Genomic DNA, 26986 nt, shown 5'->3' with positions numbered 1-26986 from the left:
TTAAAAAATATATATGGCTAACATTTTAAAATTATTGTTAAAGGAGATAACATACCTGCCTACTCTTATTTTATTTAAGGGAAAATGAAGGCATTGAACTCTTGGAGTTCGAATAGGTTGGATAATGATCTGTCATGCATAGACTCATAGTGGTGCTCTCCCTCTCATCTTTTGGTTTGTTAATTGACTCGCATTTTTTTTTTTGGTGCATTAATTGACACGCACTTAATCCTAACTAGCTAATTGACGAAAAATGCATGTTATAGTACAGGAAAAATTAAAGTTAGGTAAAATTAATTTTGATGGAATTAATCTTAAATTATTGTTGACTATACAATCTCAACCAAAAGTCTATATTAGAAGGGGGGGGGGGGGGGGTATTAAAAAAATATAAAAAGTTTAATTTTTAATGCCAAAAGAAATTAATTAAGTTAAAGTTAAACACATTAGAACTTCTGGAAACTAAGCATGCATGAGTATGATATGATGATATAGATTGTGAGAAGATAAGTATTAACCGGCAAGATCCTTAGAAAATTATAAATAAAAAAGTTTTTATTGAGAAGTGATGTTAATAACATTATTAACATATAGTAATTTTATTATTTCATAGCAACGCTATATTATATGTGAAATCAAATAGTGAATTTGAAATGTAAATTCTAATTGGGGAGGTGTAGCACGAGTCTTGTACACGACCATTCACCAAAGCTGTGAGCTGTGGCATGAGCCGGCATCACTTGTCCCAAGTCTTAAATAAATCTACAACTTTTTTCTTTCTTATTGAAAATAATCCAAGTTACACATCGATTAAAAATAATTCCACTTTAAAATATATAAATGAGGGACAATCTTTATTTCTTGAACTACCTTTTGAAGTTGAGTTAAATCTCTCATATTATACACTCTCTACGTTAAAAATAATTTAAAGTAATCCCACATTAGATTCCATTTTAATAATTTTTCAAAATTATAATATATGAATTCTGATCCAAGACAAAATTCCGTAGTAATCTCTTTATTACTCTTCATTTTAATTTTTGATGCATAATGTCACCCCGTTACGTACGTGAGTTGTGAAAGAGAGATATGGAATGTTAGTAATTAGCTAGCCCTTACCAATTATACCTATTTCTGTGGTCACTACACTACTAAAGAGATTGGTCTTACCACGTGTAAGGACTTGTACAAGGAGTAGTTAACAAGAAAGACATCTCAAGATTTTATCTTGGAAAATTGATGAATTCCTTGGCCTCCCAAAGAGTCCAGCAAGTAGCAGCTAGCAAAAAGAGGTCCATGAATGCTATACAACCATTGGTTACAATCTGAAGTGACAAGTCTTTTCCTAAATCAAGCTTTAGTTGTTGTTTCCACACACGCCGAGATAAATGATAATCACAAAGAAAATGGAGGGTTCATTCCTTTCTGAAGTCGCACCTATAACAAGAAAAGTCAAATGAATTGAAATTTGTCTAGAGACACCAAAAGTATTAGTGGAAAAGGCTACCATACAAGGTATGCCACAAAAGTGTTTGATTTAAAGGGATGTTCATATTTTTCGGTTTCAGTCAATTTACAAGTTAACTTCATATTATTTATATTTTCTTCCTTTTCATAAGCCAGTAAGATAAATGTCTTCCTTCCATGAATTATGTTTTCGTTGCAACCAAATGCCAAAGGTACAAGGGAGAAGGGAAAGGGAAGGCCAGTGTAGGGAAATGAGGAGAGGTAATTGTGTCACTTTACAGTTTTTTGAAAAATCTGGGGGAGAAAGGAAAACAAGGAGATGAGAATAGAAATTCCCTGAAAAAAAAAGTATAGAAGCAAAATCCAATATTGGGCTCCAAAGGTGACAGGTCTAGAGCAATTCCAATTAAAAGTGTTTTATGTTTGAATAAGATTAACCAAACAAGCTGCTGAGGGTATAATGTTTATTTGGTTTAATAAACTATTTCATCTATTTATATTCAATATATTGTAATCTATATAGATAGATGTTCCTTCAATACATACATTGCCTACCCCAAGTAGCTTTTAAGCCTAAAATAGTTGAGCTAAATATTACTTTAAATAATTTTTTATGGGTTAATGGTGTTTTTAGTTTTTGAAAAATGTTTTTTTATTTCTGACTTTTACGATTTTTTTTTGTCTCAATAACCAATTTCAATCCCTAAAACTAACATTGTAGCAGATGAAAACTTATGATTTTAGAAATTAAAATTTGGGTATTTGAAAGAATACAAGGACAAAAACTTATAGTCTTAAATTTCAGAGGCTAGAAAGACTATTAACCAATTATTTGTTTTCTCTTGTGACACACATGCAAATACATATAATTATTATGATAAAAATTAATAATGCCAGTAAAATAAAATTATGAAATATTATTTTATTACAAAATAATATTTTCCAATATAAAAATTGTTATTACAATTACTTTATTATTATACATTTGCATAAGTTCAAAGTATAAATTATGATTCAATTCTTTTTCGAAGAGGGGAGTAAATATATTTTTATCTCAATTTTACAAATTTAATATTTTCATTCTTATTTTATCATTATAATATGTATAACAATTCTTTCACTCATGATCAATTTGATCTTTCAGGATTTTGGAACACCAAGTCAGTTCCTTATAGTATAATAACAGTTCTTATTGTCTAAAATCTATTTTTTTTCTTTCCAAAATACTTATTAAATATTATAATTTTTCAAAAATCAAATTAATGTTAAGTAAATATTTGAATATTAATTTAATAGTGTAATTAATTTATAAAATATAAAATGGTCAATAATATAAAGTCAATCAATACAATAATAAAGAAACTTTGAACAATCTATAGATCATAATTAAGGAAACTGATACAGCTAAGCAGCGGTACACGATTTTTGGATTGGAATTTTGAGAGAATATTTTGACAAAAACAATCTTGAAGATTTTAAAAGATTATGTGGGATTGTATTGATTTTGTGGGATTTTAAAAGATTTTTTTTAAAAGACTTTTTACAATCAGGATTCTTAACCCAAGATTTTAATGGATTTCTAACACAGATTTTTAAGATTTCAAAGTACTTTATGGATTTTTAAGATTTTGAAAGATTAATACATTTTAAACAAAAAAATAACGGAAGTTACAAAAGTGAATGAAAAAGATGATAAATAAATTATAATGTTTGAATAAAGAAAATAAAAACGATAGAAATTTTAAACCTTTTAATAACAAAGTCATTATTGCCTAAAAAAATAATAACAAAGTGATTCTCACTTCATGTTCGCCTAATTATTAGCATTTCTCCACATATCTGAACCTATATTAGTCCTCCATATATTAGCATCTTCTCGTTCCTGCTCTTGTGTTTGAACAATGGGTTCATGATCATTGTCTTCGTAATTTGGTAACACTGAAGATGAAGATGAAGACTCGTCAGTAGGTTCCATTGGAAATTCATCAGAACGACATTCTTTGCGAAGAAAATTATGAAGTGCTGCACATGCCAACACAAGCTCTGCACAACTATGTCTTAAAAACAACAATTTTTTACTTTTAAAAAAGTAAATTGCACAACTTTCAATACAAAATTTCTATACATAATACACTAACAAGTGTCTTAAGGGCACATGTTAGCATTTTCCATAAAAATAATACTCATATATCATAAAATCATTTAAAAAAAAAACTATTAACAAAATAACAATAATAATAACACAATAACAATTAAAAAATTATTAACACAATAATAATAATAATAACACGCTGTCAAAAAAATAATAATAACACATTAATAATTAACATTTTAATAATAACACAAGAAAATAATAATAATAATAATAATGGACGTTGTAAAAAAACAAGTTGAAGAAACAGAAAAAAAAAGAGTTTTTTATTTTGATTTGCATATACAGTACTAAAAAAAAGCAATATGAAATCTTGATGCATATCAATTGCCATTCTTTTGATGCATATTCATTGCCTGGACGTTGAAAACAATATGAATACGAAATCTTGAAGCATATACAACACCCTTTTCTTTTGATTTGCGTAATATACATATAGTATGAACAATATTGACTATCGATTGCCATTAAAAAAATAGGTAAAATTGATTGAAAAGTTGTAAGAGAATGAACCTGGTAGTGGTTTGTGTCTTGTTCGGCAGGAGAAGAAAAAGTCTTTGGAAGATTATGAAAAGTCTCAAGGGTTTGGGTGAGATTGTTGGAGGAGTATTTTATGTGTATTTCTAACTAAAAAGTCTCTCAAAATCCATTCCATAAAAGAATCCATCACAATCTATTTACTTTTGAATACCAAAAGACATTTTAAAAGTGGTAAGAAATCTCAATTGAATACCAACAGATTTTGTTGCCCTGAAAAAAAAATCTTTATTGTCTTAATTGAATACCACAAGATTTGTTTATATTTTATAAAAGTCTTGATTGAATACCACAAGACTTTTTAATCATAAAAAAGTCTTTTAAAATCCTTTGAAATCTTAATCCAATACACCCCCTATTGCATATTGTCTTATTCTATTATTTCTACACCACTAGAATATTGCTTAATGGTAGAGAGTTTGGGTAATATATACAAGTTCTAATCTTTTTGTTGTGATTTAATAAAAAACTATTCTTCTACCAAAAAAATTTACATTCATTTCTTCCTAGTCCCTACAAAAAAAATCATTCTATTCCTAAAACCCCAATATAATAAGAGTAATAAAAAAAGTTATTTAATTTGATTATTAATATTAAATTTGTCTATAATTATAATACTTTTAAAATTTATTCTTAATTTTATTGGAAACCTATCCATATTCTTCAATTTTCAGAGGAGAGAATTTAAAGTGATGTTTTAATAAAAAATTAATTCATACATAACAAAAAATAAATAAATAAAATCTTATAATAAGTCAACAAAAATTAAATTTTTTTGTTGATTATGTTTTATAAATAATAACGGAATTAGTATATATTTTTCCTCCATCCAGGTTTTACCATGGCAAAAAGTCAAAGTTAAATCAAGGTTTGGAATCAACATGAAACCAATGATGATGCAGTGTCCTAAAATCGTTTTCAGTTGACAAAACAAAACTAATGACAACGACCAATACAAAAAATGAGAAATGCGTGTTAACTAACTGTTAAGAAAGAAAACGGCCGCAGAAGACATTTGAGCCAAACCTAAAATGCACAGCAAAACTGAAACTGAAACTCACCCAACACAAAAAAAAAAACACTTGTTTTCTCTTTCACTCTTTCCACACAAAACTGAAATAATTACTGCCATAATAATTATTCTGGTGGCAATTTGGTTACTTTATGCCCATTTGAGTTATACAAAAAAATGGAGACTCCAATTGAAGTGAAACCTACTCGTGTGTAAGTACTTGGATTGGACTCTTAAAATTTGATGAATTAATTTTTTTTTTCTCTGTCATGTCTTGTCTTTGAATGTTAGTATTTAATTCTTTTTGCCTAGCAACTTATATATATATATATATATATATATATATATATATATATATATATATATATATATATATATATATATATATATATGTTTTATTTTTCTCCCCTAATATTCAATCTCTTCATTGCAGTGCATCCGGATTCTTAGATGATTTGTCTGAGACTTGCAAGGTGTGATCTTTTCCCCATTGTGGCATATACTTTGTAAATTTCTTTTAAATTTTCAATAGGGTTAGTATTTTTAATTTATGTTACCACAATTTGTAGTCAAATAGGAGTTTCCGTAGTTTGTTGGTGTTTATGAATGTTTTATTTTGTTTTTGTAAGAAGTAAGAACTTCTCTATTTATGCATTTTTGGATATTCAAGTTGTATGACAATGCCTATTAACAGTTTGTGCTTTTCATTGGAAAAATGATGGTTTGTGAATCCTCTCTGTAAGAGCCTTACTTGGTGGTTGGAAAAAAGACACATTTCATTATAAATTCAAATGTGGCAGATACTTTTCTTTTTCTTTTTCAAATTCAAGTTCAATAATGTTTGATTGTAAATTTTCCCCTTTTTATTTTGTTTTAATGAATGTTTCCCTTCAAACATTTTGTAAATAATCAACTTGTCAGTTACCAAACAAATATATTGTTGGAAATACTTGTGTAAAGATAGTGGTATGATGAAGCATTCAGTCAACGACTTGTCTAAAATCTAGACAATGTCCACTGTTTGTGTCACAGATGGGTAGTCCGAATGGAAGAGCAATGTATAGGACAGACGATGAAGTTCCTTTTGACTCCGAAATAAATTTTCACCCGTCAGAATCGAGTCTGATGGATGTACATGGATCACATTCTGGAGAATCTCGGACTGTCCATCATGAAACGTTGGCGGGTATGATTTACAGGAGCATACAAGTTGTAGTCTTTTCTAACAAACTCAACTTGCTTATGCCTTTTGGGCCTCTTGCAATTCTTGTACAGAAGTTGACTGGTCATCTTGTGAGTTGGACTTCAAACAATTCTTAACTTTCCGGCACTTTAGATTGAATATCTTATATTGATTTGTGAAGGTGGACTGCAGGGTTGGGTCTTTGGTCTGAGTTTGTTGGGGATAATGCCTCTGGCAGAGCGGTTAGGTTATGCTACCGAGTAATAGTACACGTACTCTTTAAGATTTTGCTCAAGATTTTCACTTTATATGCTCTGATGTTATCCTTTTCTTGGTCTTGTATAGGCAGCTGGCGTTTTACACTGGAGATACTGGTAAAGTAGTAGCATTCTACTAAGTCTATCTTCTTTTAAATCAATCTAGAACATTCAGTGAGATAAGTTAAAGTGTAAATTTTGAGTTGTTAATATGATGTGTTTTTATGACCAGTTTAGGAGATGCTTTTATGTGTCTCTATGACTAACTATTTGTACAAGTATCTCTTAAATTTCAATTATCTTTTTTACATGTTATATTTCATTGGAAAATATTGATCCGGTTTCTCATTTCAACCTTCCATTGTTTTTTGTGATGGTATATGGTTTTAATATCTGCATGCAGACGCCAGATGCATTATCTAAGTGGTTCACTCTTCTATTTTGTTGTTAGTCATATGCTTGTGGTGTGGTTTATTTCTAATTTCATAATATTGTATCTTACAGTTGGGGGTCTTTTAAATGCTACATTTGGAAATGCAACAGAACTGATCATCTCAATATATGCACTGAAAAGTGGAATGACACGCGTTGTCCAGCTCTCTTTGCTGGGTTCAATTTTGTCCAATATGTTACTGGTGCTTGGGTGTGCATTCTTATGTGGCGGGATTGTTAATCACGAGAAGGAGCAAGTGTTTAACAAGGTAGACATGTTAATTTCTGTCTTTTTTATTATGTTCCTTAGTTTCATTTTGTATTACCTGTAGCTGATTCAATTTACCATGTAGGCAGCTGCTTCCGTGAACTCAGGATTATTGCTAATGGCAGTCATGGGCATACTTTTTCCTGCTGTTCTACACTACACTCACACTGAGGTCCATGTTGGGAAGTCAGAGTTGTCACTTTCAAGATTCAGCAGCTGCATTATGCTTGTGGCTTATGTTGCATACCTATTTTTTCAGTTAAAAAGTCAAAGAAATCTCTACGTCTCTGTGAACGAGGTTGGCAGTCTTATATCAAGTTTCCTTTTTCTCAGTCATTCTTTTGTTTGTGGATATGTGGTATGCCATGTGATATTATTGATTTTCTTATGTAATCACAATCATAATTTTGTTATGAATAGGAACTGTGACACATGCTTATTAATAGGTTTTGGACCGAATGGATGCTCTTTAATCTAAACGAGCAGACAGCAAAGTGATATTTAGATTCCAGACTTAGATAACACAAGTTTGATGTATATCAATCAAGATTGAAAACAAGTAGAATTTGATATATATTCAAACGTGTGGTTCCCTTACTAATTCTCATTTATTGTTTCTGTTAAGATGTCCTATTTCAGCTACGAATATGACTTGAGGTTAAAAGTCCGGTCCATTTCTAATAGATTTTGGGTTTTCCTCTTGCATATTATGCTATGCCCCATATATTCCAATAGATTTGTCTGGCATTTCTGCTCATTCTTGGGAGGGGGATTGAATGTAGGAAGATGACAATTTCCATCCAGTTCTGAACTTTGTTTTGATCTTTAAGAATTCAGATTGATTCGTATTTTTATTCCTGGAAATTATTATGAAAATTATTTGTCTCACTTCCCTCAAAATTATAGCCTGAGAGTGAAGTGACCAAATGCAGGAGGATGATTAACTATCTTGAGAAATTTTTCGCCCATAGAAATAAGCATAGTAAATTATTAATTCTTTATTGATTAAATAACTTATAAACGTTCTTTTTAACTCTTTTTGCAACTCACCAATAATTTTTCTAGTATGCTTGATGTTCATTATTGGGATAAGGCAAGGCTTGGTTGTTAATGCTTGACATTCAATATTATTATCATATTTCCTGTAAATGCTTGACAGAACATATTTGCTCACCAGTTTGTGGAAACATGATATGAATTCAGGATGAGGGTCAGAATGGAAACAACTCAAATGATGATGAATCTTCAGATATTTCTAAATGGGAAACAATAATCTGGCTTTCGGTTATGACTGCTTGGATATCAATCCTGTCAGAATATTTGGTTGGCGCTATAGAGGTGGGGATAATATTCACATTTTTTGTTAGAAGGTAGTTAAATTGAAATAGATTCCCTTCAGAGTTTACCTTTCAGCCTGATAATATATTTCCTACTCAGTATATCATGTTTATATATTTATGCAAGTCTTAAAAAGCTGGCCTGGCAAGCACTAAGTTGTGTGTCATCGTTAACAATGTCCGAAGAATGAGGATGACACATGTTTGTCAGCATTAGATAGGTAAACTATTTTTGTCCACTAGGTGATGTTGATTTTGTGAGAGGTTCCCAAGGGGAGAGAGATAATCAGAATTGCATGAAGAGAGAAGTGAATATGCAATTCAATTGGGAATAAGGAGAGAGAACTCTTCTAGGGAGATGTCGCCTTATTATTGGGTAGAGATCTGTTATAGCCTTTACGATTTAAGAACCTACTACAACATAATAACTGTCAACCTAACTGATTTCTAACAAGTCCAAATACTCACTCCCATTTTCTGACAAGAATCTAGACCTTCCAAATTCTAGCTGTCTCCGGCTGTTGTCCTTAAGCGGTTCAAGCAGTTTATCTTGTTCTTCCTTCATCCTTGCCTTTGTGCTTACCTATTTGAGGTCATTCAAGTTTTTGGCTTGCTTTTCAAATGAAATGCCATTTGTCCTTTGTATATTTTTACAAGAAAGATGACTTCTCTAAGGTATCATTAAATGTTTATTATTATATGAAATTTCTTATTTCTGTGTTGTTCTTTTTAGGACATTTTTCTAAGAAATAAAATTTCTATTTGTTACAGGGAGCATCTACGGCATGGGAAATTCCAGTAGCATTTATTAGTGTCATATTGCTTCCACTAGTGGGGAATGCAGCTGAACATGCCAGTGCTATAATGTTTGCCATGAAAGATAAACTTGTGAGGTTTCAGTTCTTGTATTCACACATGTGTTCCCATATATATTCATATTGATAAGTTTTATTCTTGCAGGACATTTCCTTAGGAGTAGCAATTGGGTCATCCACACAGATATCTATGTTTGTGGCAAGTATTATATATTTATATTGTATGGATGAGATTGAATTACTATATAGAATTACTGTTGCTATGGTAAATATAAAATGCTTTTTCTAATTTCAGTTTTCATGCAAGTATGTGTGACAGTCTTTGCTTTCTTATGTATCTAAGCATGCATACTTGCATATATTCAGGTAGAATTAAGGTAGAGTTTTGCACACAGAATTTTAGAGATGCATTTTTCTGAGGAGTACAATATGCTGAAATATTTGCATGATGTCCAAATAAGAGAAAGCAAAATTTAGTAGGAGTAACATATAACATAATAGTAGGATCGAAACCAAGTGATGAAACAACTGAATATATTCAGTTTCTTCCTATAAGTAGTAGAAGATGGTTTGATGCAGCATTAATGGACTGTCATCTGGTTTTTTCATTCATAAATTCCTCCTTATAAGTTATAACAAAAATCTAGTGTGTGAAATTTCATTTCGTTCACATTTTCCTTTTCATTATGCAGATACCATTTTGTGTTGTTATTGGCTGGATAACAGGGCACCCTATGGACTTAAACTTTCAACTTTTTGAGACTGCAGTACTATTTCTTACTGTTATAGTTGTCGCCTTCATGTTACAGGTTTGTATTCAAACATAAAAAAAAGAATGAAAATTAAAAGTATGGTATTACGAATGTTAACAATGACTTGATTATTAGTATGGTGAAGACTGAAGAGACAACACTGACATTTATTATGCATTTGCAGGAAGGAACTGCTAATTACTTCAAAGGACTAATGCTTATTCTTTGCTATCTGATAGTGGCAGCCAGTTTTTATGTACATGTAGATTCCTCTCAATAAGTTAGACTTGTATTAATGAATTGATTTTCGCTTTAAATATACCTTCTCTTGTACATTTAGTTTTCTGAAATGAGGCTGTGAAGATTTTGTTGTTCCCCTGATGCAAATCAAAGAAATTAATTTGTTTCAGTTCTGATTTCCATCTTGTTATTGTGTTTCATAAATGTCATTGATCTGGCATCCTGCTTGTTGCACAAACTTCATTCTCCACTTACATAGAACTAATGCCAGTTTTGACATTTTCTGGACATTGAATGAAACTATAGATAAGACCTTGTACACAAATATTTTAAACATAAACGTAATTTATGGATGCTCATAAATTGACCCAATTCAATAAAAATAAAAAATAATTCAAAAATTAAATAAACTTAAAATTGAAAAAAACCATTTTCTTTGGATTAGATTTTGAATTTGATTTTGAAAATCAACCCAATCCCATCTAAACTTATATACAAGTGTAAATTTTTATTTATAAATTTATGATATCACTCATTTAATTTTTTATTTTTTCATATATTTGTAAAATTATCACAAGCTGTACTTATTTGTGAAAAATATGTTTAATTAAAGAATTTTTTAGGTAATAATTTGAGTAAAGAAAATAAATATAATTATCAAGTTGATAAATTTATTTTAATAATATATTTAAGAAGTTATAGTACTATTAGCTATATAAATGACTTGCAGATTCCTCTGCTGCTCCACAAAACACGCATAGCCATTCTTTTGGATTATATTGGTCATACTACTATTAGCTATATAATGAGTTTTTTTTTTTTTTTCAAATAGACTAATAAAACCCATCCTCACACACCCAACCCATTTTTTGTTAGGTGAAGAAAAAGGGGTAAATACAGGAAAAATAAAGGGTCGAATATACTGGTTGGGTTATGACTTGTGACTTGTGAGTGCCATAAGCATTATTCCAACAAAAATGACTAAATGAGTCGACCAAAATCTTGCCTTGCGCAGAAAGTAGTTCCACTTCAAAGCGCGAGGTTTGTACAACATGGAACAGAATCACTGCATATATGCAAAAGCAAAACGCATAAGCGAGGATCTCACATATCATAATAAGCACCCTTTATATGTTTGAGTATGAAATGAAACACTGGAAACTACATTGCTTCTCTTTTACCCTGCCAAATGTTTTGAGTCGAACCCCATTCTCATTTCAGTAGCTTTGATAGATATCTCTAACCATACAACATTATAATCTTGAAGGAATTTCTAATAAAGATTCAACTATCGTATGTTCTTCAATATATATATATATATATATATATATATATATATATATATATATATATATATTTCATATGCTTTCTTTTAAAAACTTTTAACAAAAATAAAAAAGTACTGCACATAATTCACCAGCATCATATATATGCTGAGAGCTTCATGGTTTGGACTAACAATAATAAATTAAGTCTCACCTGTAAGATCAGAATACTTGATATCATGGGGTTTGCACTTGGTATATATATAGTGTCAACTCTTTGATCAGCTTCATATCTTTCTGCTAGGTTTGCACTTGTTGATCGATCCTTGTTTACTGATGGGTAGGCTGAGTTAAAAATAATCTTCTAAAATATTTTATACAAAAGAACTTCTACAGATTAATCCATGTATAAGTTAATTTTAACTTATAGGAAAATTCATTTCATTTTTTCATTTCCTAGAAGTGTTTTTGGAGAAATTTATCCAAACATGCCTTAATATAGAAAGGAAGCATATGCAAAACCATGGACAGAATCAACTTTTTCCTTACATAGATATGTTCATTATATTCGTCAACTTAATTACAGTCCTAGCTACACTAAACACAATCAGACACACATCTAAGGTCTAAACTACACTAACCTTATTACAGTTGCAATGATAATAACAAGACAAAAAAAGAAAAACAACATAAGAAATCTATCCTTCAAGACCTTATTTTCATTGGAGAATAATCTAAAGAAATAGATAAAAACTTGTCTAGTTCCAACACAAAGACCAAGGTCATATTGGATAAACTAACCTCAAAACCCTATTCCAGTTATGAAGTCTTTAATCTCATCCGTCGAAATTTTTATTAATATATCAAGTCTAATACTTCACCCACACACCACCTATGATCAAGTCCTTCATTGTAAACTCCGCAAATCAACGTGGAATCAACGGAGTGTCCTAAAATTGTTTTTGGTTGACATGACACAACTAATGACAATATTGGCCGCGACAAAAATGAGAAATTAACGCGCGTTAAGAAAAAGCAAAGTGAAAATGAAGCATTAAGAAATGGCCGGCTTGAGAATGAGAAGATCACAAGGAACCCACAAAAAAATTGAAACTCGCCCAAAACACTTGTTTTCTACTCACTTTTAAACTCTTTCCACACAAAACCGAAAATTATCACTGACAAAATGATCATTCTGGGCCAGTTTGGTTGCTTAGTACCCATTTAAATCATTTATATATACATAAATGGAGACTCGAGTTGAAGTGAAACCTGCTCGTATGTACTTTAATTAATTGGATTCTTCAAATTAATTTATTAAAAAAATAATAATCTCTATTTTCTCTGTTGTGTCTTATCTTTCAATACTAATTTCTTTTTGCTAAAAAAATATAGCATTGCAGTGCATCCGGATTCTTAAATGACTCGTTGAGACTTGCAAAGGTGTGTTCTTTCTCCCATCCTGACGAACCCTTTGTAAAATTCTTTTGAATTCTGAGTAAGGTTAGTGTTTTTTTTTTTAATGTGTTACCATAATTTTTAATTCAGATAGGAGTTTCGGTATGTTGCTGCTGCTTGTGAATGTTTTATCTTCTTAAAAGTCTTGATTTATGCCTTTTTCGGTATGCTAATGGTATAACTGGTAGATATATGACGAGGCCTATTGACGGTGTGCTTTGATCACTAGAAAAATGATGGCTTGTGAATTTTATTTAATCAATTGCAATAGTATTTGATTAAATTTATAATCTATACATTAATCCCCTTCATTTTGTAGGGCAAAATATATATTTTTAAAAAAAATTAAACTCAAAATTAATACCTCAATTTAAGACATTAACTCTGTTAGTGCCATTGCATTACTGGTAAACATACATCCGTGTGTAACTAGGGAAATACTTATCTTTGACGAGCGACTTATCCACATGATTTTTATTTTATTTTATATGGATAAATGAAATAAAAATTTCTATTGGTCAAATTAAGAGGCAAGTCACGTTCAATTTTAGAACCCCACTCACTAAAAGTAACAAGCAATGATCAAACATGCAGTTAATCATGTACTGCAAACAAGATTATATTTGCTTACTTTTGATTCAAACTTATATTTACTAACTTTAATCCAAACAAGTACTTAAACGTGGTTTGGAGTTTTCATGGAAAGGAGGTAAGTTTTTTTCTTTGAAACACTTGGTCATTTTATTATGTCCTTGTTGGTAATCCAAGTATGAGTAGCATGTAGTACGGTTTGTCTATGAAAAATGGACACAATATGGGTCCATAGTGGTTTTGTACTAAGATTTTATAATGGTTTTTTGTTGGGGCTAGGGTTACGACAACAACAAACTGCAATGTTATACTTACTATTTTTTATAAAACTGTTTAATATTGTACCGTTTATTGGGACGTTGTAGGGTTAATAGCAACTATTGCGACATTTCTTTAACCCCTTTTTGACATTGCAGGGATGTCATTCTCTATTGTGATTCACAATATGGGTTCATGGGTAAATGAACCACAATTGTATTATAAGGGGGGCGAGGTGCATGTAATTCATGGATTGGATGTTAGTAAATGGTCATATTTTGAAGCTATGAGGGTACTAACAGAACTAGGCTATAAGGGAGATGGTGATATGAAAATGTGGTGGAAAGGGAAGGGAACTGATTTTGATAGTTTAAGAGATTTTGTGTTGGATCAAGATGCTATGGACTTGGCCAATTATGCTCTAACTCACAACTGTGAAGTTGAGATATATGTTCAACATGGGGTGGGTGTTCTAGTTGAAAATGACAGTATATGTAAGATGATAGTTAATGGGGAGCAATGCCATAATGGTAGTTTGGAGCAATGTGGTAATGTTCAAGAATCTGGTAATTTGAACCAACTTGGTAATGTTAAGCAATCTGGTAATGTGGACCAATCTTCTGGTGGCGAAGATTTGGAGAAGTCAAATTTCAATGCCAGTGCAGAAGAAAGGGACTTAGGCATGGAAGATGGGTTTGATCTTCCTGAGGTTGGACATGTTAAGGCCACATTGAATAAGAAGGTGGATAAAATGAAGAACAAAGTTGAGGGGGTCACAAGGGGATATGGTACACGACAGAGAAAGAATAAAGATATTGCAAGGAGGGATAATGATCATAAAGTAAATGTGCCTGATGATGCTGACTCATTGTATAAGATGGAAAGTTCTTACTATAGTGACGAGTTGGATAGTGATATTGGTCAGGATGATGACATTGAAAGTCATGCAACGAAACATGTCACGTTTAAGAAGGAGGATATGCGTAACTTCATTAAGCAGAGTTTACTACTCAGCGAATATTCAATACAGGTCAGTTTTGGGTTCACATCTACTACTGAAGAATCTTATTTGTAGTCTTTTATGTATACATTAATTATGTGCACAGACACTTGTGAAAGGACAACTCTTTTATATATAAATATAGTGTGCAATGCCTATGCTTTTCTCATAAATACAATTCATCATTTCCCATCTACATTATTGACCACACTCAACAGTTTGTATCGAGTAACAATATTAACTAAATTTTGTTTCGTTTCAAAGGTACCATTCACGTGACAATCATAGAGCATTCAACGAACAGTTCTTACAGTACTACAATTATGTCCCTAACATAATTGAAACGATTAACATAATTAATAATCTTTCATTCATTGAATAAGTTCTTATAATACTACAATGTCCCTAACATTTAACAAGGTCAACTAGTTCACCACTAAAACAACTGATACAAGGGTCAGTGGACACTTACAGAAAATAGACCACTTCAACACACCTAATACAAATTACTAATTAGACAAATACAACATAGATCAATTCATCAAAATAGCCCAAATCATTGACACTTAAACACAGATAATTGACACACGAGTCCCACCATTGTTTGAGGCATTGAAACTTGAATACACACATCAAACACAAGTCCCACCATTTCCCAAATCACTGAAACTTCAATACACACAATGGACTCATGAATCCCGAAATTTCCCAACACAAATAACCAACAAACTCATCATCTCATATCTATTTCTACTCTCTATAACAAGCTTCTGCAATTTCACTTTTTTTTTCGTGTCTCCTCCAATTGTTGTTGAGTTAGGCCTAAACTCACATTCTAAGGATCTAAGAGCTTCTTCATCAACCTATTGGAAAAAGATTTACAGGTAGTGGGTCTCTACAAACAAGGTTTTATAACAGAACAAATATTTTTGGAGGGACTATTTTTTTAAAAAAATTTAGTAGTACTAATCATCCCATTATGTATTAGACTATTAATGAATGTTTCCCTTCAAACATTTTGTGAATAATCAACTTGTCAGTAGCCAAACAAATGGATTATTGGAAATTAATACTTGTCGCGTAAACATAGAGGTATGATGTAGCATTCAGTCAATGATTCGTCTGAAATCTAGATGATGTCCACTCTATGACAGATTGGTTCTCATAATGAAAGGCCAATGCATAAGTCTGATGATGAAGTTTCTTTTGGCTCTGAAATAATAAATTTTAACCAGCCAGAATCTATTGATCTGCTGGAAATACATGGTTCACATTATGGAGAATCTCGGACTGTCCATCATGAAACGATGGCGGGTATGATTTACAGGAGCATAAGGGTTGTGCTTTTGTCTAGCAAACTCAACTTGCTTATGCCTTTTGGGCCTCTTGCAATTCTTGTGCAGATATTGACTGGTCATCATGTGAGTTGTATTGTTCATATCATAAAATTCTTAACTTTCTGGCACTTTTGATTAAATATGTTATATTGATATGTGAAGGTGGACTGCAGGGTTGGATCTTTGGTCTAAGTTTGTTGGGAATAATGCCTATGGCAGAGCGGTTAGATTATGTAACCAAGTAATATTACATGTACTCTTTAAGTTTTTGTTTAAGCTTTTCACTTTGTATGGTTTCTAATGTTACCCTTTTTCTTGGTCTCATATAGGAAGCTGACACTTTACACTGGCCATACAGGTAAAGTAATAGCATTCTACTAAATCTAACTTCTTTTACATCAATCTAAAAAAGACACTGAAATAAGTTAAAGCACACAGATATTGAATTAATGTAATATAATATATGTATGCATCTTTTTACCATTTAATTAGAAGGTGTTGCTTTTATGTGTCTCTCTAACAAATTTTTAGGAGAAGCATTCCTTAATTTTCAACTATCATATTACATGTTATATTTCATAGGAAAATATTGATTCAGTTACTCACTTTTAGCATCCATGCTTGTGATAATATGGACTTAATATCTGCAATTGCATGCAGTCCACATAAGTGGTTCACTCTTCTGCTTTTCTTATTAATTAGTCATATGCTTGTGGTAGTTTATTTCTAATTTTATTATATTGTATCTTGCAGTTGGGGTAGGGGGTATTTTTAATGCTTCATTTGGAAATGCAACGGAATTGATCATCTCACTATGTGCACTGAAAAGTGGAATGATACGGGCTGTCCAGCTATCTTTGCTGGGTTCAATTTTCTTCAATATGTTGCTGGTGCTTGGATGTGCATTCTTCAGAGGGGGGATTGTTTCTAATAAGAAGGAACAAGTGTTTAACAAGGTAGGCATGTTAATTTCTATCTCTTAATTAATTAGTCTTTGATTATTTTCTTGACTTTCATTTTGTATTACCTGTAGCAGTGTAGCTTATTCAATTTAGCATGCAGGAAATTGCTTCTGTAAACTCAGGATTATTACTGATGGCAGTTATGGGCATACTTCTTCCTGCTGCTCTACACTACACACAGGCTGAGGTCCATGTTGGGGAGTCAGAGTTGTCACTTTCAAGATTCAGCAGCTGCATAATGCTTGTGGCCTACGTTGCATGCCTATTTTTCCAGTTTAAAAGTCAAAGAAGTCTCTATGTCCCTGTGAACGAGGTCGGTAGTCTTGTATCAAGTTTCCATTTTGTTTTCTCAGTCATTCTTTTGTGTGCGGGATATGTGGTATGCTATGTGATATGATTGATTTGCTTGAACTTTAGTATATATATATATATATATATATATATAAAAGGTATTCGTGAGATATTAATGGCGAACATGTAAAGTTTGAGTTAACTCATTTGAATAGTCGAGCTTAATCTTAAACTTGATATGTTTATTTATTAAACAAACAAGCTTGATCGAGTATTTAATGAGTTGAACTCGAATAATTCAGCTTAAGCTCATCTACACCCTTAATTGCAAACAAGTACGTAGCATGCAAAGTCACATTTAGATTCAAGACTAAGATATATATCACAAGTTTGGTGTATCAATCAACATTGCAAACAAATAAAATGTGATATATTCAAACGTGTGGTTCCTTTCTGATTCTCACTTATTTATTCTACCGGTTAAGATGTCCTACATCAAATACGAACATGACCAAAATACACCTTTAAAATCCTTCCCCTTGAGTTAGTAGGATTATGTTAGCAGCAGCACGAATAAGAATGAAGATTCATCACCTTCATCACCTGCAACACACGAACGGCCAAAGCGAAACACCACGCGACCCAAATACTTGGAAGATTACGCTAGGCTTGGTCCATTTCGAATAGTTTTTTGTCTTCCTTTTGCATAATATGCTATGTCCCATATATTCCAATAGATTTTGTCTTGAATTTCTGCTCTCACACTTAGGAAGGGGGGGATTGAATGAAGGAAGTTGACAATTGGTGTCCAGTCCTGAACTTTGTGTTGATCTTTAATATTGCTTCGTATTTTTGATCCTGTAAATTATTATGAAAATTATTTATCACACTTGCCTCAAAATTACAGCCTTAGATGGTGAACAAAGGTGGATGATTAACTAGCTGGAGAAGTTTTTCTCCTTTTGAAATAAGCATAGTGATAGCTTATTGATTAAAAAACTAATATACACTTTTTTTAAACTCCTTTGCAAGTTGCAACTTACCAATAGTTTTTCTAGTATGCTTGATGTTCACTGTTGGGAAAAGGCAAGGCTTGATTATCTGTTTGTGCTTAACATTAAATATCACGAGGAATGATCTATTTATTCTAAGAGTAACTCTTTTAGGGTTACTCTCTCATCCCACCATTCATTTTTTTGAAATCTAATGGTTGTAAATAAGTAACTAATCTTAACTATTAGATTTCAAGAAAATGAAGGATGAGGATGAAAAATAATTTAAAAAGAGTTATTTTTAGAGTGAGTGAATTCCTCCTATATTATCATATTTCTTGTAAATGCTTAACCTAAGATTTTTGCTCACCAAGTTGTGGTAACTTGACATGAATTCAGGAAGGGGGTCACAATGGATACAATTCAAATGATGATGAATCTCCATATATTTCTAAATGGGAATCGATAATCTGGCTTTCGGTTTTTACTACTTGGACATCAATGTTGTCACAGTATTTGGTTGACACTCTAGAGGTGAATAATATTCACAGTTTCCTTGGTAACTTATTTTTTGAAAATATGAAGTACAAAGTGAAGTAGCACTGAGATTTTTTTTCCACCATTTTTTTTTCTTTCTACAAAACAATGTATCTAGTCATTGATATACTACATAATGCATACCCTTTCGAATTGTATTGTTAGAAGGTAGTGGAATTAAGATTCCTTTAAGGGTTTACCTTTCAATGGTTTGCCTAAATCCCACATTGATAGTATGCATGGGATGTTAAATGGAGCATTTAAGTGCTTCATATTCTTTAATTTCCCATTAATAGTTTATTTTTGAGGAACTGTTTCTGAAGTGCTTGGGTGCTTAAGAAAGAGGAGAAGGAGGTATAGTTGTTAAAATGGGTTCAAACTCTCGGGTCAATCTGATTCACCATGGGTTCGGGTTATGCCTAAAATAGGAAAAAAATGCAATTGACAGTAAAAGTTGATCCAACCCACTTACAACCCGGTCCACTCGAACTAAACTTGTAGTAGATCGTGTTGGTCCACTTAATCTACCTACAAAAATGGTCTATTAGTATTTTGTAATATTTTTTAAGACTTTAAAGCAATTTGCTCATTTAATTAGAAATAGAGTAAAACTTAACTAAAATACACTTTTAGTATTTTGTAATATTGTTTAACATTAATTTATTTAGTGTCTTATTTAAGACTATTTTCTATATTTTTGTTATTATAGTTCTAGGCTTTTAGCTTGTGATAATATGTCTTGTTGTGGTATGTGGAATGTAGATAGCGGAAGATTTAATTTAACTAATATTTTTATAATTTATTAAAATTTATTTTTTAAAAAAATTAATTTTTGTTGAATTTTCTTTTTTTTAATAAAAAAATAAATATTTTATTTTTAATTTTAGGTGGATTGGTGAACCAATCCGTTTAATCCACAACTCATGATGGGTTGGTCAGGGCTAGTTTTTTTAGAATCAACCTTAAGTGAGTTGGGTTAAGCGGACTCATTTATAGGGTGGGCTGAGCCCAATGAGTCGGACCCGTTAGTTTTGACAATTCTAGAAGGAGGAAAAGGTCAGAGATTCCATTCATCTTGCCAACAAAACTTAACAAAATACTCTTCATATTTAATTATATGACTTTTTCAACTAATTCATGCTCCTTAACAAAAGTAGTTAATTTAGTTAATCACATCAAATCTGTTAATTATTTATACTATCATTCCAAAATTATTCTTTTCCTATCTCTTTATATACTTAATTACTTCTTATTAATGTTTGAATAGAGAATAACTAAGTAAGGATATGTGGGAAAAAAATAATTAATATATATAGAAATTAGAAAAAGATCTTATAAAAAGAGACAAACAAATTTTTGAAAATGATCTTATAATTAAGAACAAAAGAAAGTAATAAATTAGTGTTTGTTGATAAAAAAAACGTGTTTGGGTGCTTATTATTATGAATACTCTGCAATGATTTCATGTTGAAACTCCCTTAGGCAAAAAAAAAAAAAAAATGGGTTAGTTTGGTTTGGGTTAATTTGGTTGCCTGTACTGGGGAAAACACTATAGGCTAACTAAAAGGGCTAAGTAAAGTGTCATAGAGTGTAGTCACCAAAATGTCAACTCTTAAGGGTGGTGTTGCAATAGGGACTTGAGTATTATGGGGGCACTTATGTCCCACATTAACTAGCTAATGTTGCATGCTTGGTGGAGTATTTATGTTCTCCCCAAGTTCTTTGGATGCTTATAATTCAATCTTATAATATATTCACTATTCAGTATATCATGTTTATGTATTTAAGCAAAGTCTTAAAATGTTGGCTTCACAAATCATCAAAAAAATTGTTGGCTTCACAAGGACTTAAGTTGTGTGTCATCATTAATAGTATTCAAAGAATCAGGATCATCCATGTTTGAGAAAGAAGGAATGAATATCAATATGTAATTGAAATGGGAATAAGAAGTTTTCTAGGTTTCCTTTTCTCTAAGATATCATTAAATGTTTATTTTTAAATGAAATTTCTATACTCTTAGTATGACATCTTTTGAGGAAATAGGAGATATAAGGTTGGTCTAATAGTTGGAAAGGAGGGCGTTAGGGTGAAGAGAAAAAAGGGGTGGAGGGAGAGGTTGATGTGTAAAATATGTATTTGTTAAGGATAAGTATATCCTATGCAGTAGCAATAGTGGACTTGAAAGTTTGGATATCGTACCCTAGAGATTAGTTGTGTTTCCAAATAATCTAAATTGTATAAATTAAACAATTTTGGATTTTTAATATGAGTTTGGAGGCTGTTGTGATTGCGTTCAAGAAAATAAACTAAAGATATACAACAACTTCAAGAAAGAGATATGTATGAGAGATAAAGACTCGAATTATGATTTTGCATGTACCGTTTCCCATAATTGCTAATTCAATTTAGATATCTTAATTATCAAATAATTACCTAATACCTCTTAATTTAATTATCAGTTTATGATCAAGGTATGAGAATACTCTTCCCCCAAAATTAACCCCGCATTGATCATTTGAGATTCAATTTAGGGTTAAGGATGAGTTTCAGAGAAGTTTATATAAAGGAAGTTCATGCCACCAGTTTGGTCATACAAGTTTTATGAACCCTATCATTTTACAATTCAGTTAATTGCAAGAAGATGACCACTAACATTTAATTGACTAAGAATCAGACTGATTAGTTCCAATATAAAATAGAAAGTAGTAGAAAGACAATAATCTGAATAACATCAAAGATCTTTATTAAAAAGAGGAATTAGGCTTCACCTTACAGCTACATCACAATCCGAGACTTAAGGGTTTTAGCCAACCATGATTATAGAAAAGCTAAATACATACAATCATGCATTGAAAGTAAAAGAGATCAAAACCTTTACAATTTAGGACTTCAATTGTTGTTAGTACAATTCCCTCTCTCCAAAGCTCCAATGTATAATGAATTTTGAATCCCTGAAGTACATACTTTAGCTTCTTATTTATAGACTCCTAAAGATAATTGCTTTAATTAGACACACTATAGATATATATTCTAATATGATCTCTAAAGATAATCATTTAATTAGGCACACTATAGATAGATATTTTAATATGATTTCTAAAGATAATTATTTTAATTAAGTGTACTATAGATAAATATTCTGATTAGATCCTTAAAGATAATTATTTTAATTAGTTGTCTAAAGATAGTTTTCTTTAATTAAGCTTGCTATGGTCATGGTGATATCCATTAGGACCATTATTGGAATCCTAGCACTAAAGCTTAAAATGTTGTGAAATGACGAAGACCCTCATAATTAATCATGGCCTTTCAGGTTGACCACGACCATAGTTAATGTACCATAACCGTTATCAAGTGAAAATATCATCATATCTTCATGAAATTGTGCATTTTCGAACTTTTATACTTGATTGAGCAATTGTACTTCTTCAAATTAACAACTAATAAAATTCACATAAAGTATCACTCAAATTATGATTTATCATATGTTGCGGAATCAAATATCTCTCGGTGACATTTGTAATAAAACTAACAAACTAATAAAAAAATTCTTTTGAGGAAATATATTTTGTATCCGATCAAATTTTTGTTACTTTTTTACAGGGAGCATCTACTGCATGGGGAATTCCAGTAGCATTTATTAGTGTCATATTGCTTCCACTAGTGGGGAATGTCAGTGATATAATATTTTCCATGGAAGATAAACTCGTGAGGTTTTGATTGTTCTGCTCACATACCTGCGTGCACACATATTCATATTAATAGGTTTTATTTCTGTAGGACATTTCCTTAGGAGTAGCAATTGGGTCATCCACACAGATATCTATGTTTGTGGTAAGTATTGAATTGCTTATTGCTATATAGAATTACCTTTTTTTTTTGGTAAATAGACAATGCTTTTTCTAGTTTCAGTTTGTATGTGTGTGTGGCTGTCTCTGCTTTCTTTGTATATCTAAACATGCATGTATTAAGGTAGAATTAAGATGGAGTATTTCACGGAGAATTATAGTAATGCATATTTCCGATGGAGTACATTATGCTGAAAGATTGGCATGATGTCTAAGAGAAAGCAAAATTTAGTAGAGCAACATATAACAAATAGTAGGATTGAAGCAAGGTATTCAAACAACAAAATGTATTCAGCCTCTCCCTTTATGTAGTAATTGACTGCTTCATGCCGCATTGTGGGCTGTCACCTGGTTTTTTCTTTCATAAATTCCTCTTTATAACAAAAGTCTAGCCTGTGAAATTTCATTTACTTTACATTTTCCTTTTCATTATGCAGATTCCATTTTGTGTTGTTATTGGTTGGATGATGGGGCAACCTATGGACTTAAACTTTCACCTTTTTGAGACTGCAGCACTATTTCTCACTGTTATAGTCGTAGCCATCATGTTACAGGTTTGTATTCAAAGATAAAAGAATGAAAATGAAAATTATGCTATTAGGAACCCAAAACATGTAGACAATGACATATGTTAACATTGTGACATTAATTTATTATGCATTTGCAGGAAGGAACTGCCAATTACTTCAAAGGACTACTGCTTATTCTTTGCTATCTGATAGTGGCTGCCAGTTTTTATGTACATTTAGATTCCTCTCAATAAGTTAGATTTGTACTAATGAATTGACTTTCGTTTTACATGAACGTTCTCTTGTACATATAGTTTTCTGAAATGAGGTTGTGAAGATTCTGTTGTTCCCCTGATGCAAATCAAAGAAATTAATTTGTTTCATTTCTGATTTCCATCATGTAAGTTGTGTTTGTGTTTCATAAATGCCATTGATCTGGCATCCTGCTTATTGCATAAACTTCAGTCTCCGCTTACATAGAATTAGTGTGCGTTTTGACATAATATGTACTTTAAACGAAACTAAAAGGGTTAAGGGTTTAAGGAGTGGTTTGGAAGTTACCTTCACATGGAGGAGAATAATTTATTTAGTGGGATATTTTGATTGTGTTTGATTCTTCGGTATATAAAATTTTCTTAGACTAACAATAATCATACACGAAAATTTAGATTAATTTCTAATCCAATGAGTTTGGAGCCATGTCATAATCTCTGCCTAGGACAAAAAAAAAATATTGCTTAAGGTTTAATTTCACATTTTATGATGGTTGACACATCAACTCATTTTTTTCTAGATTGCTTATATTTTTAATTAATTTTGTATAATATAATTTTTTTTACTATAGGCTTCTAAAATAATTTAAAATAAAAAATAATATAAATTATAAATAAAAATTTAGTTTAATTATATATTTTAGATAATAAAAAATTATGTTTAAAAAATGGTAAAAAAACATAAAATGCAACGGATTCACAATCTTCTTTCAGAAAGAACTGCATGACTTGATAAAATACATAAATGTGAGTCCAAGTTTCCAGAGATCAAATTAATTTTTCAAAAACTTAATTTTGACTTTTTTTCTTTTATTTTTCTAATAAAAATGGATAAAATAAGTATAGAGTTTGTTAATGTATACAATTTTTTTAGAAAGAATATATTAACAAGTTACATTACTGCCTTTATAAAAAACAAGTTATTTTACAAAGATGGTTGGTGGATTTATACGTTCTAACGTAACATAGTGATAATTAATTGCTATCTTGACTAGCTAACCTACCAATAAAAACCTCATGCACAAAGACTATGTAGTCCTTAAACTGAATTTTACCAGTTGAAAAAAAAAACATTTTTTTCACTGATAAAAAAAAGTTAACAAGGAACATGTTTGTCCAATTCTATTGAACCAGGTATGACCATCAAATTAATGAACTTTGTATGCGCGCAGCTCGTTCTTCATCTAAATAAACAACATTCTCTCTTCCACCCTCAACAAATTCCACAATCCACATACGAAGCAGAGAAAAAGTTTTCTCTACATTAATAGAAAACACATTGTTGCATGGAGATCTATTGACATTGTTGATCCTATAAAACCCAAACCCATTTTTCCATTTGTAAATAATCACTTAGGTAGTTGTTGTAACATTCTTGATTGTTAACTTCTTCATAGTTCTCATATTACAATACTTAATACGGTGACATTTTGACAATCAGTCCTGCGTACTTTCAAGATTTATGGTTATTCTTACAAATCAACGCAAGACTTTCCAGAGTATTTTGTTATCATTTACACGTTTTTTGCAAAATTTTTCAGAAGGTTACCCATCTCATAACTATGAAATTTTTTAGTGATAGACTATCGAAAAATAGATGCATCTTGTTGGTATTGATAATACCAATTAATTCCTTTAAGTCTTCCTCAATTATACTTATATCGTCTCTAAATTTCTCTTATTTTGGTGTAATTCAATTGAAATGTTATATTTATCTCTTAATACTATCCAAGTTTGGTGATTCAAATTTCCAAAAATTGAGTGGATGACTCTTCCATCGGTGCATCAAACCTCACAACAATATTGCCCATATCATAAGATGTTGATGAAATCCCATAAAACATCCTATGTGCATGCAATGGAGGCTTCAAGACAAAAGCATACTCATCACATTTATACCTTTGGGATATACAGCTACGTTTTCAATACACTTTACCGCCACATCTAAATCTAACGTCAATCTTTTATCCTCTTGATCATCTCTTTCAACTTTTCGTTCCCTATCCAAATCCTAGAGCTCTAGCTGCACCCGGATAATCTCAAAATTTTAGTCAAAATTGAGCCACAAAATATTAGAATTTCTCATTTGAAAATCCCAAACACGGACAACATTAAGTCACAACATTGACCCATTGAGTCAAAAACAACATGAAGAATATACATATTTTAGCTGAAATTCAAAGCTATGGTCCATGGTCTATCCCTTTATTTTTGTTTCTTTCCCTCCTCTTTCTCTCTCTCTTAGGTCATTCATCTATATCTTTCCTCATATACTCCACCCCTTCCTTGCCCTGCACGTCAACGTGTCTAGTACTAGCTTCATCACACCTTCCAAAATGATGGCATGGATAGCCAGGAACAAGGTGATATACTATAGTAATATGTACAACTATAAAAAAGATTTCGTACACCTCATGGCATCAAAGCTAGAGTAAAAACTAAATTGCTGTAACTTAGTTACCAGATGCTCAATTTATGGAAGAGAATTTGAAATTTAATCCGTACAAGATATATTTTAGGAGAAGAATGATGAGCTTTAAATATGACTAAACTTATAATTTCCAAACCAATGGATTAATCATATAGTCGGTCCAAATAAGTTTGTGAAGATAGCTTGAGATTTTATCGGGGAATTAAAAGTCTTAATTATGGTGATTAAAAAAAATTTAAGTACAAAAAGGTCATTAAATTAAACTTAAAATAAAAAATAAAACATTCCGTAACCAAAACAGATCAGTATATTAGCTTACTCTTGCAATGTGAATATTGAAAGAAAAAAAATGAAGATGTATCTTGTAACTTACTTGCAGGTTACAGTTTAGGCAATATTGTTTCTTCAAGATGACAATAAAGGTTATGTTATTCAATTAGATTTTAGTTTTTTTTTTTACTACTAAAAATATTGGTTTGACGGTTTGGTGAAGTAAACAATTTTTTTTAATAATTACTAGCCTTTTTTTAAAATATTAATTTCTAACTTTTTATATTTTTTTCTTGTATTCTTAATATATCTATGAAAATTTTTAATTATCATTTTTAAATAAATCATGATTTTATTATTTTTTTTGTCATTTTATAATTTTCAGTCATTTCAACAACTAATTTTATGAATTTATTAAGTTAATTTTTCAATTTTCAACTACTAACTTTCAACTACTAATTAGTTTTTTAATTTTCAGTTAACTTTTTAGGTAATTTTACAAGATGATGAAAT

At 31.0% G+C, this 26986-nt stretch overlaps 2 protein-coding genes across 9 annotated transcripts; both read left to right on the top strand.

Moving 5' to 3' along the window:
* The first annotated feature begins 5162 nt into the window (after nt 1-5162).
* On the top strand, nt 5163-10586 carry LOC100799276 (vacuolar cation/proton exchanger 5). 3 transcript variants are annotated; one of them, XM_041017679.1, is made up of 12 exons: nt 5163-5380; nt 5602-5641; nt 6201-6461; nt 6544-6593; nt 6697-6725; nt 7113-7309; nt 7394-7606; nt 8512-8646; nt 9417-9533; nt 9606-9659; nt 10153-10269; nt 10397-10586. In XM_041017679.1, the coding sequence occupies exons 1-12, from the start codon at nt 5346-5348 to the stop codon at nt 10490-10492; spliced, it is 1344 nt and encodes a 447-aa protein (XP_040873613.1). In that variant the 5' UTR covers nt 5163-5345; the 3' UTR covers nt 10493-10586. The 3 variants fall into 3 exon arrangements, with proteins under 3 accessions (XP_040873613.1, XP_003530824.2, XP_025985595.1); XM_003530776.5 differs by having other exon boundaries at nt 6544-6611; XM_026129810.2 differs by lacking the exon at nt 8512-8646 and having other exon boundaries at nt 6544-6611.
* Nucleotides 10587-12643: 2057 nt separating this feature from the next.
* On the top strand, nt 12644-23883 carry LOC100799808 (vacuolar cation/proton exchanger 5). 6 transcript variants are annotated; one of them, XM_041017676.1, is made up of 13 exons: nt 12644-12995; nt 13113-13160; nt 14183-15054; nt 16179-16445; nt 16535-16602; nt 16691-16719; nt 17115-17317; nt 17424-17636; nt 19006-19140; nt 22747-22815; nt 22924-22977; nt 23429-23545; nt 23659-23883. In XM_041017676.1, exons 3-13 carry the CDS (start codon nt 14185-14187, stop codon nt 23752-23754), a joined length of 2121 nt encoding a protein of 706 aa, XP_040873610.1. In that variant the 5' UTR covers nt 12644-12995; nt 13113-13160; nt 14183-14184; the 3' UTR covers nt 23755-23883. The 6 variants fall into 6 exon arrangements, with proteins under 6 accessions (XP_040873610.1, XP_040873611.1, XP_006586174.1 ...); XM_006586111.4 differs by having other exon boundaries at nt 12645-12995; nt 22747-22851; XM_041017675.1 differs by having other exon boundaries at nt 12645-12995; nt 13113-13220; nt 22747-22851.
* The last annotated feature ends 3103 nt before the right edge of the window (nt 23884-26986 follow it).

The sequence above is a fragment of the Glycine max genome, chromosome 8 (assembly GCF_000004515.6).
Source record: "Glycine max cultivar Williams 82 chromosome 8, Glycine_max_v4.0, whole genome shotgun sequence".
Taxonomy (NCBI): domain Eukaryota; kingdom Viridiplantae; phylum Streptophyta; class Magnoliopsida; order Fabales; family Fabaceae; genus Glycine; species Glycine max.
The sequence above is the reverse complement of the archived record's forward strand: the minus strand, read 5'-3'. Positions and strand labels throughout refer to the sequence as shown.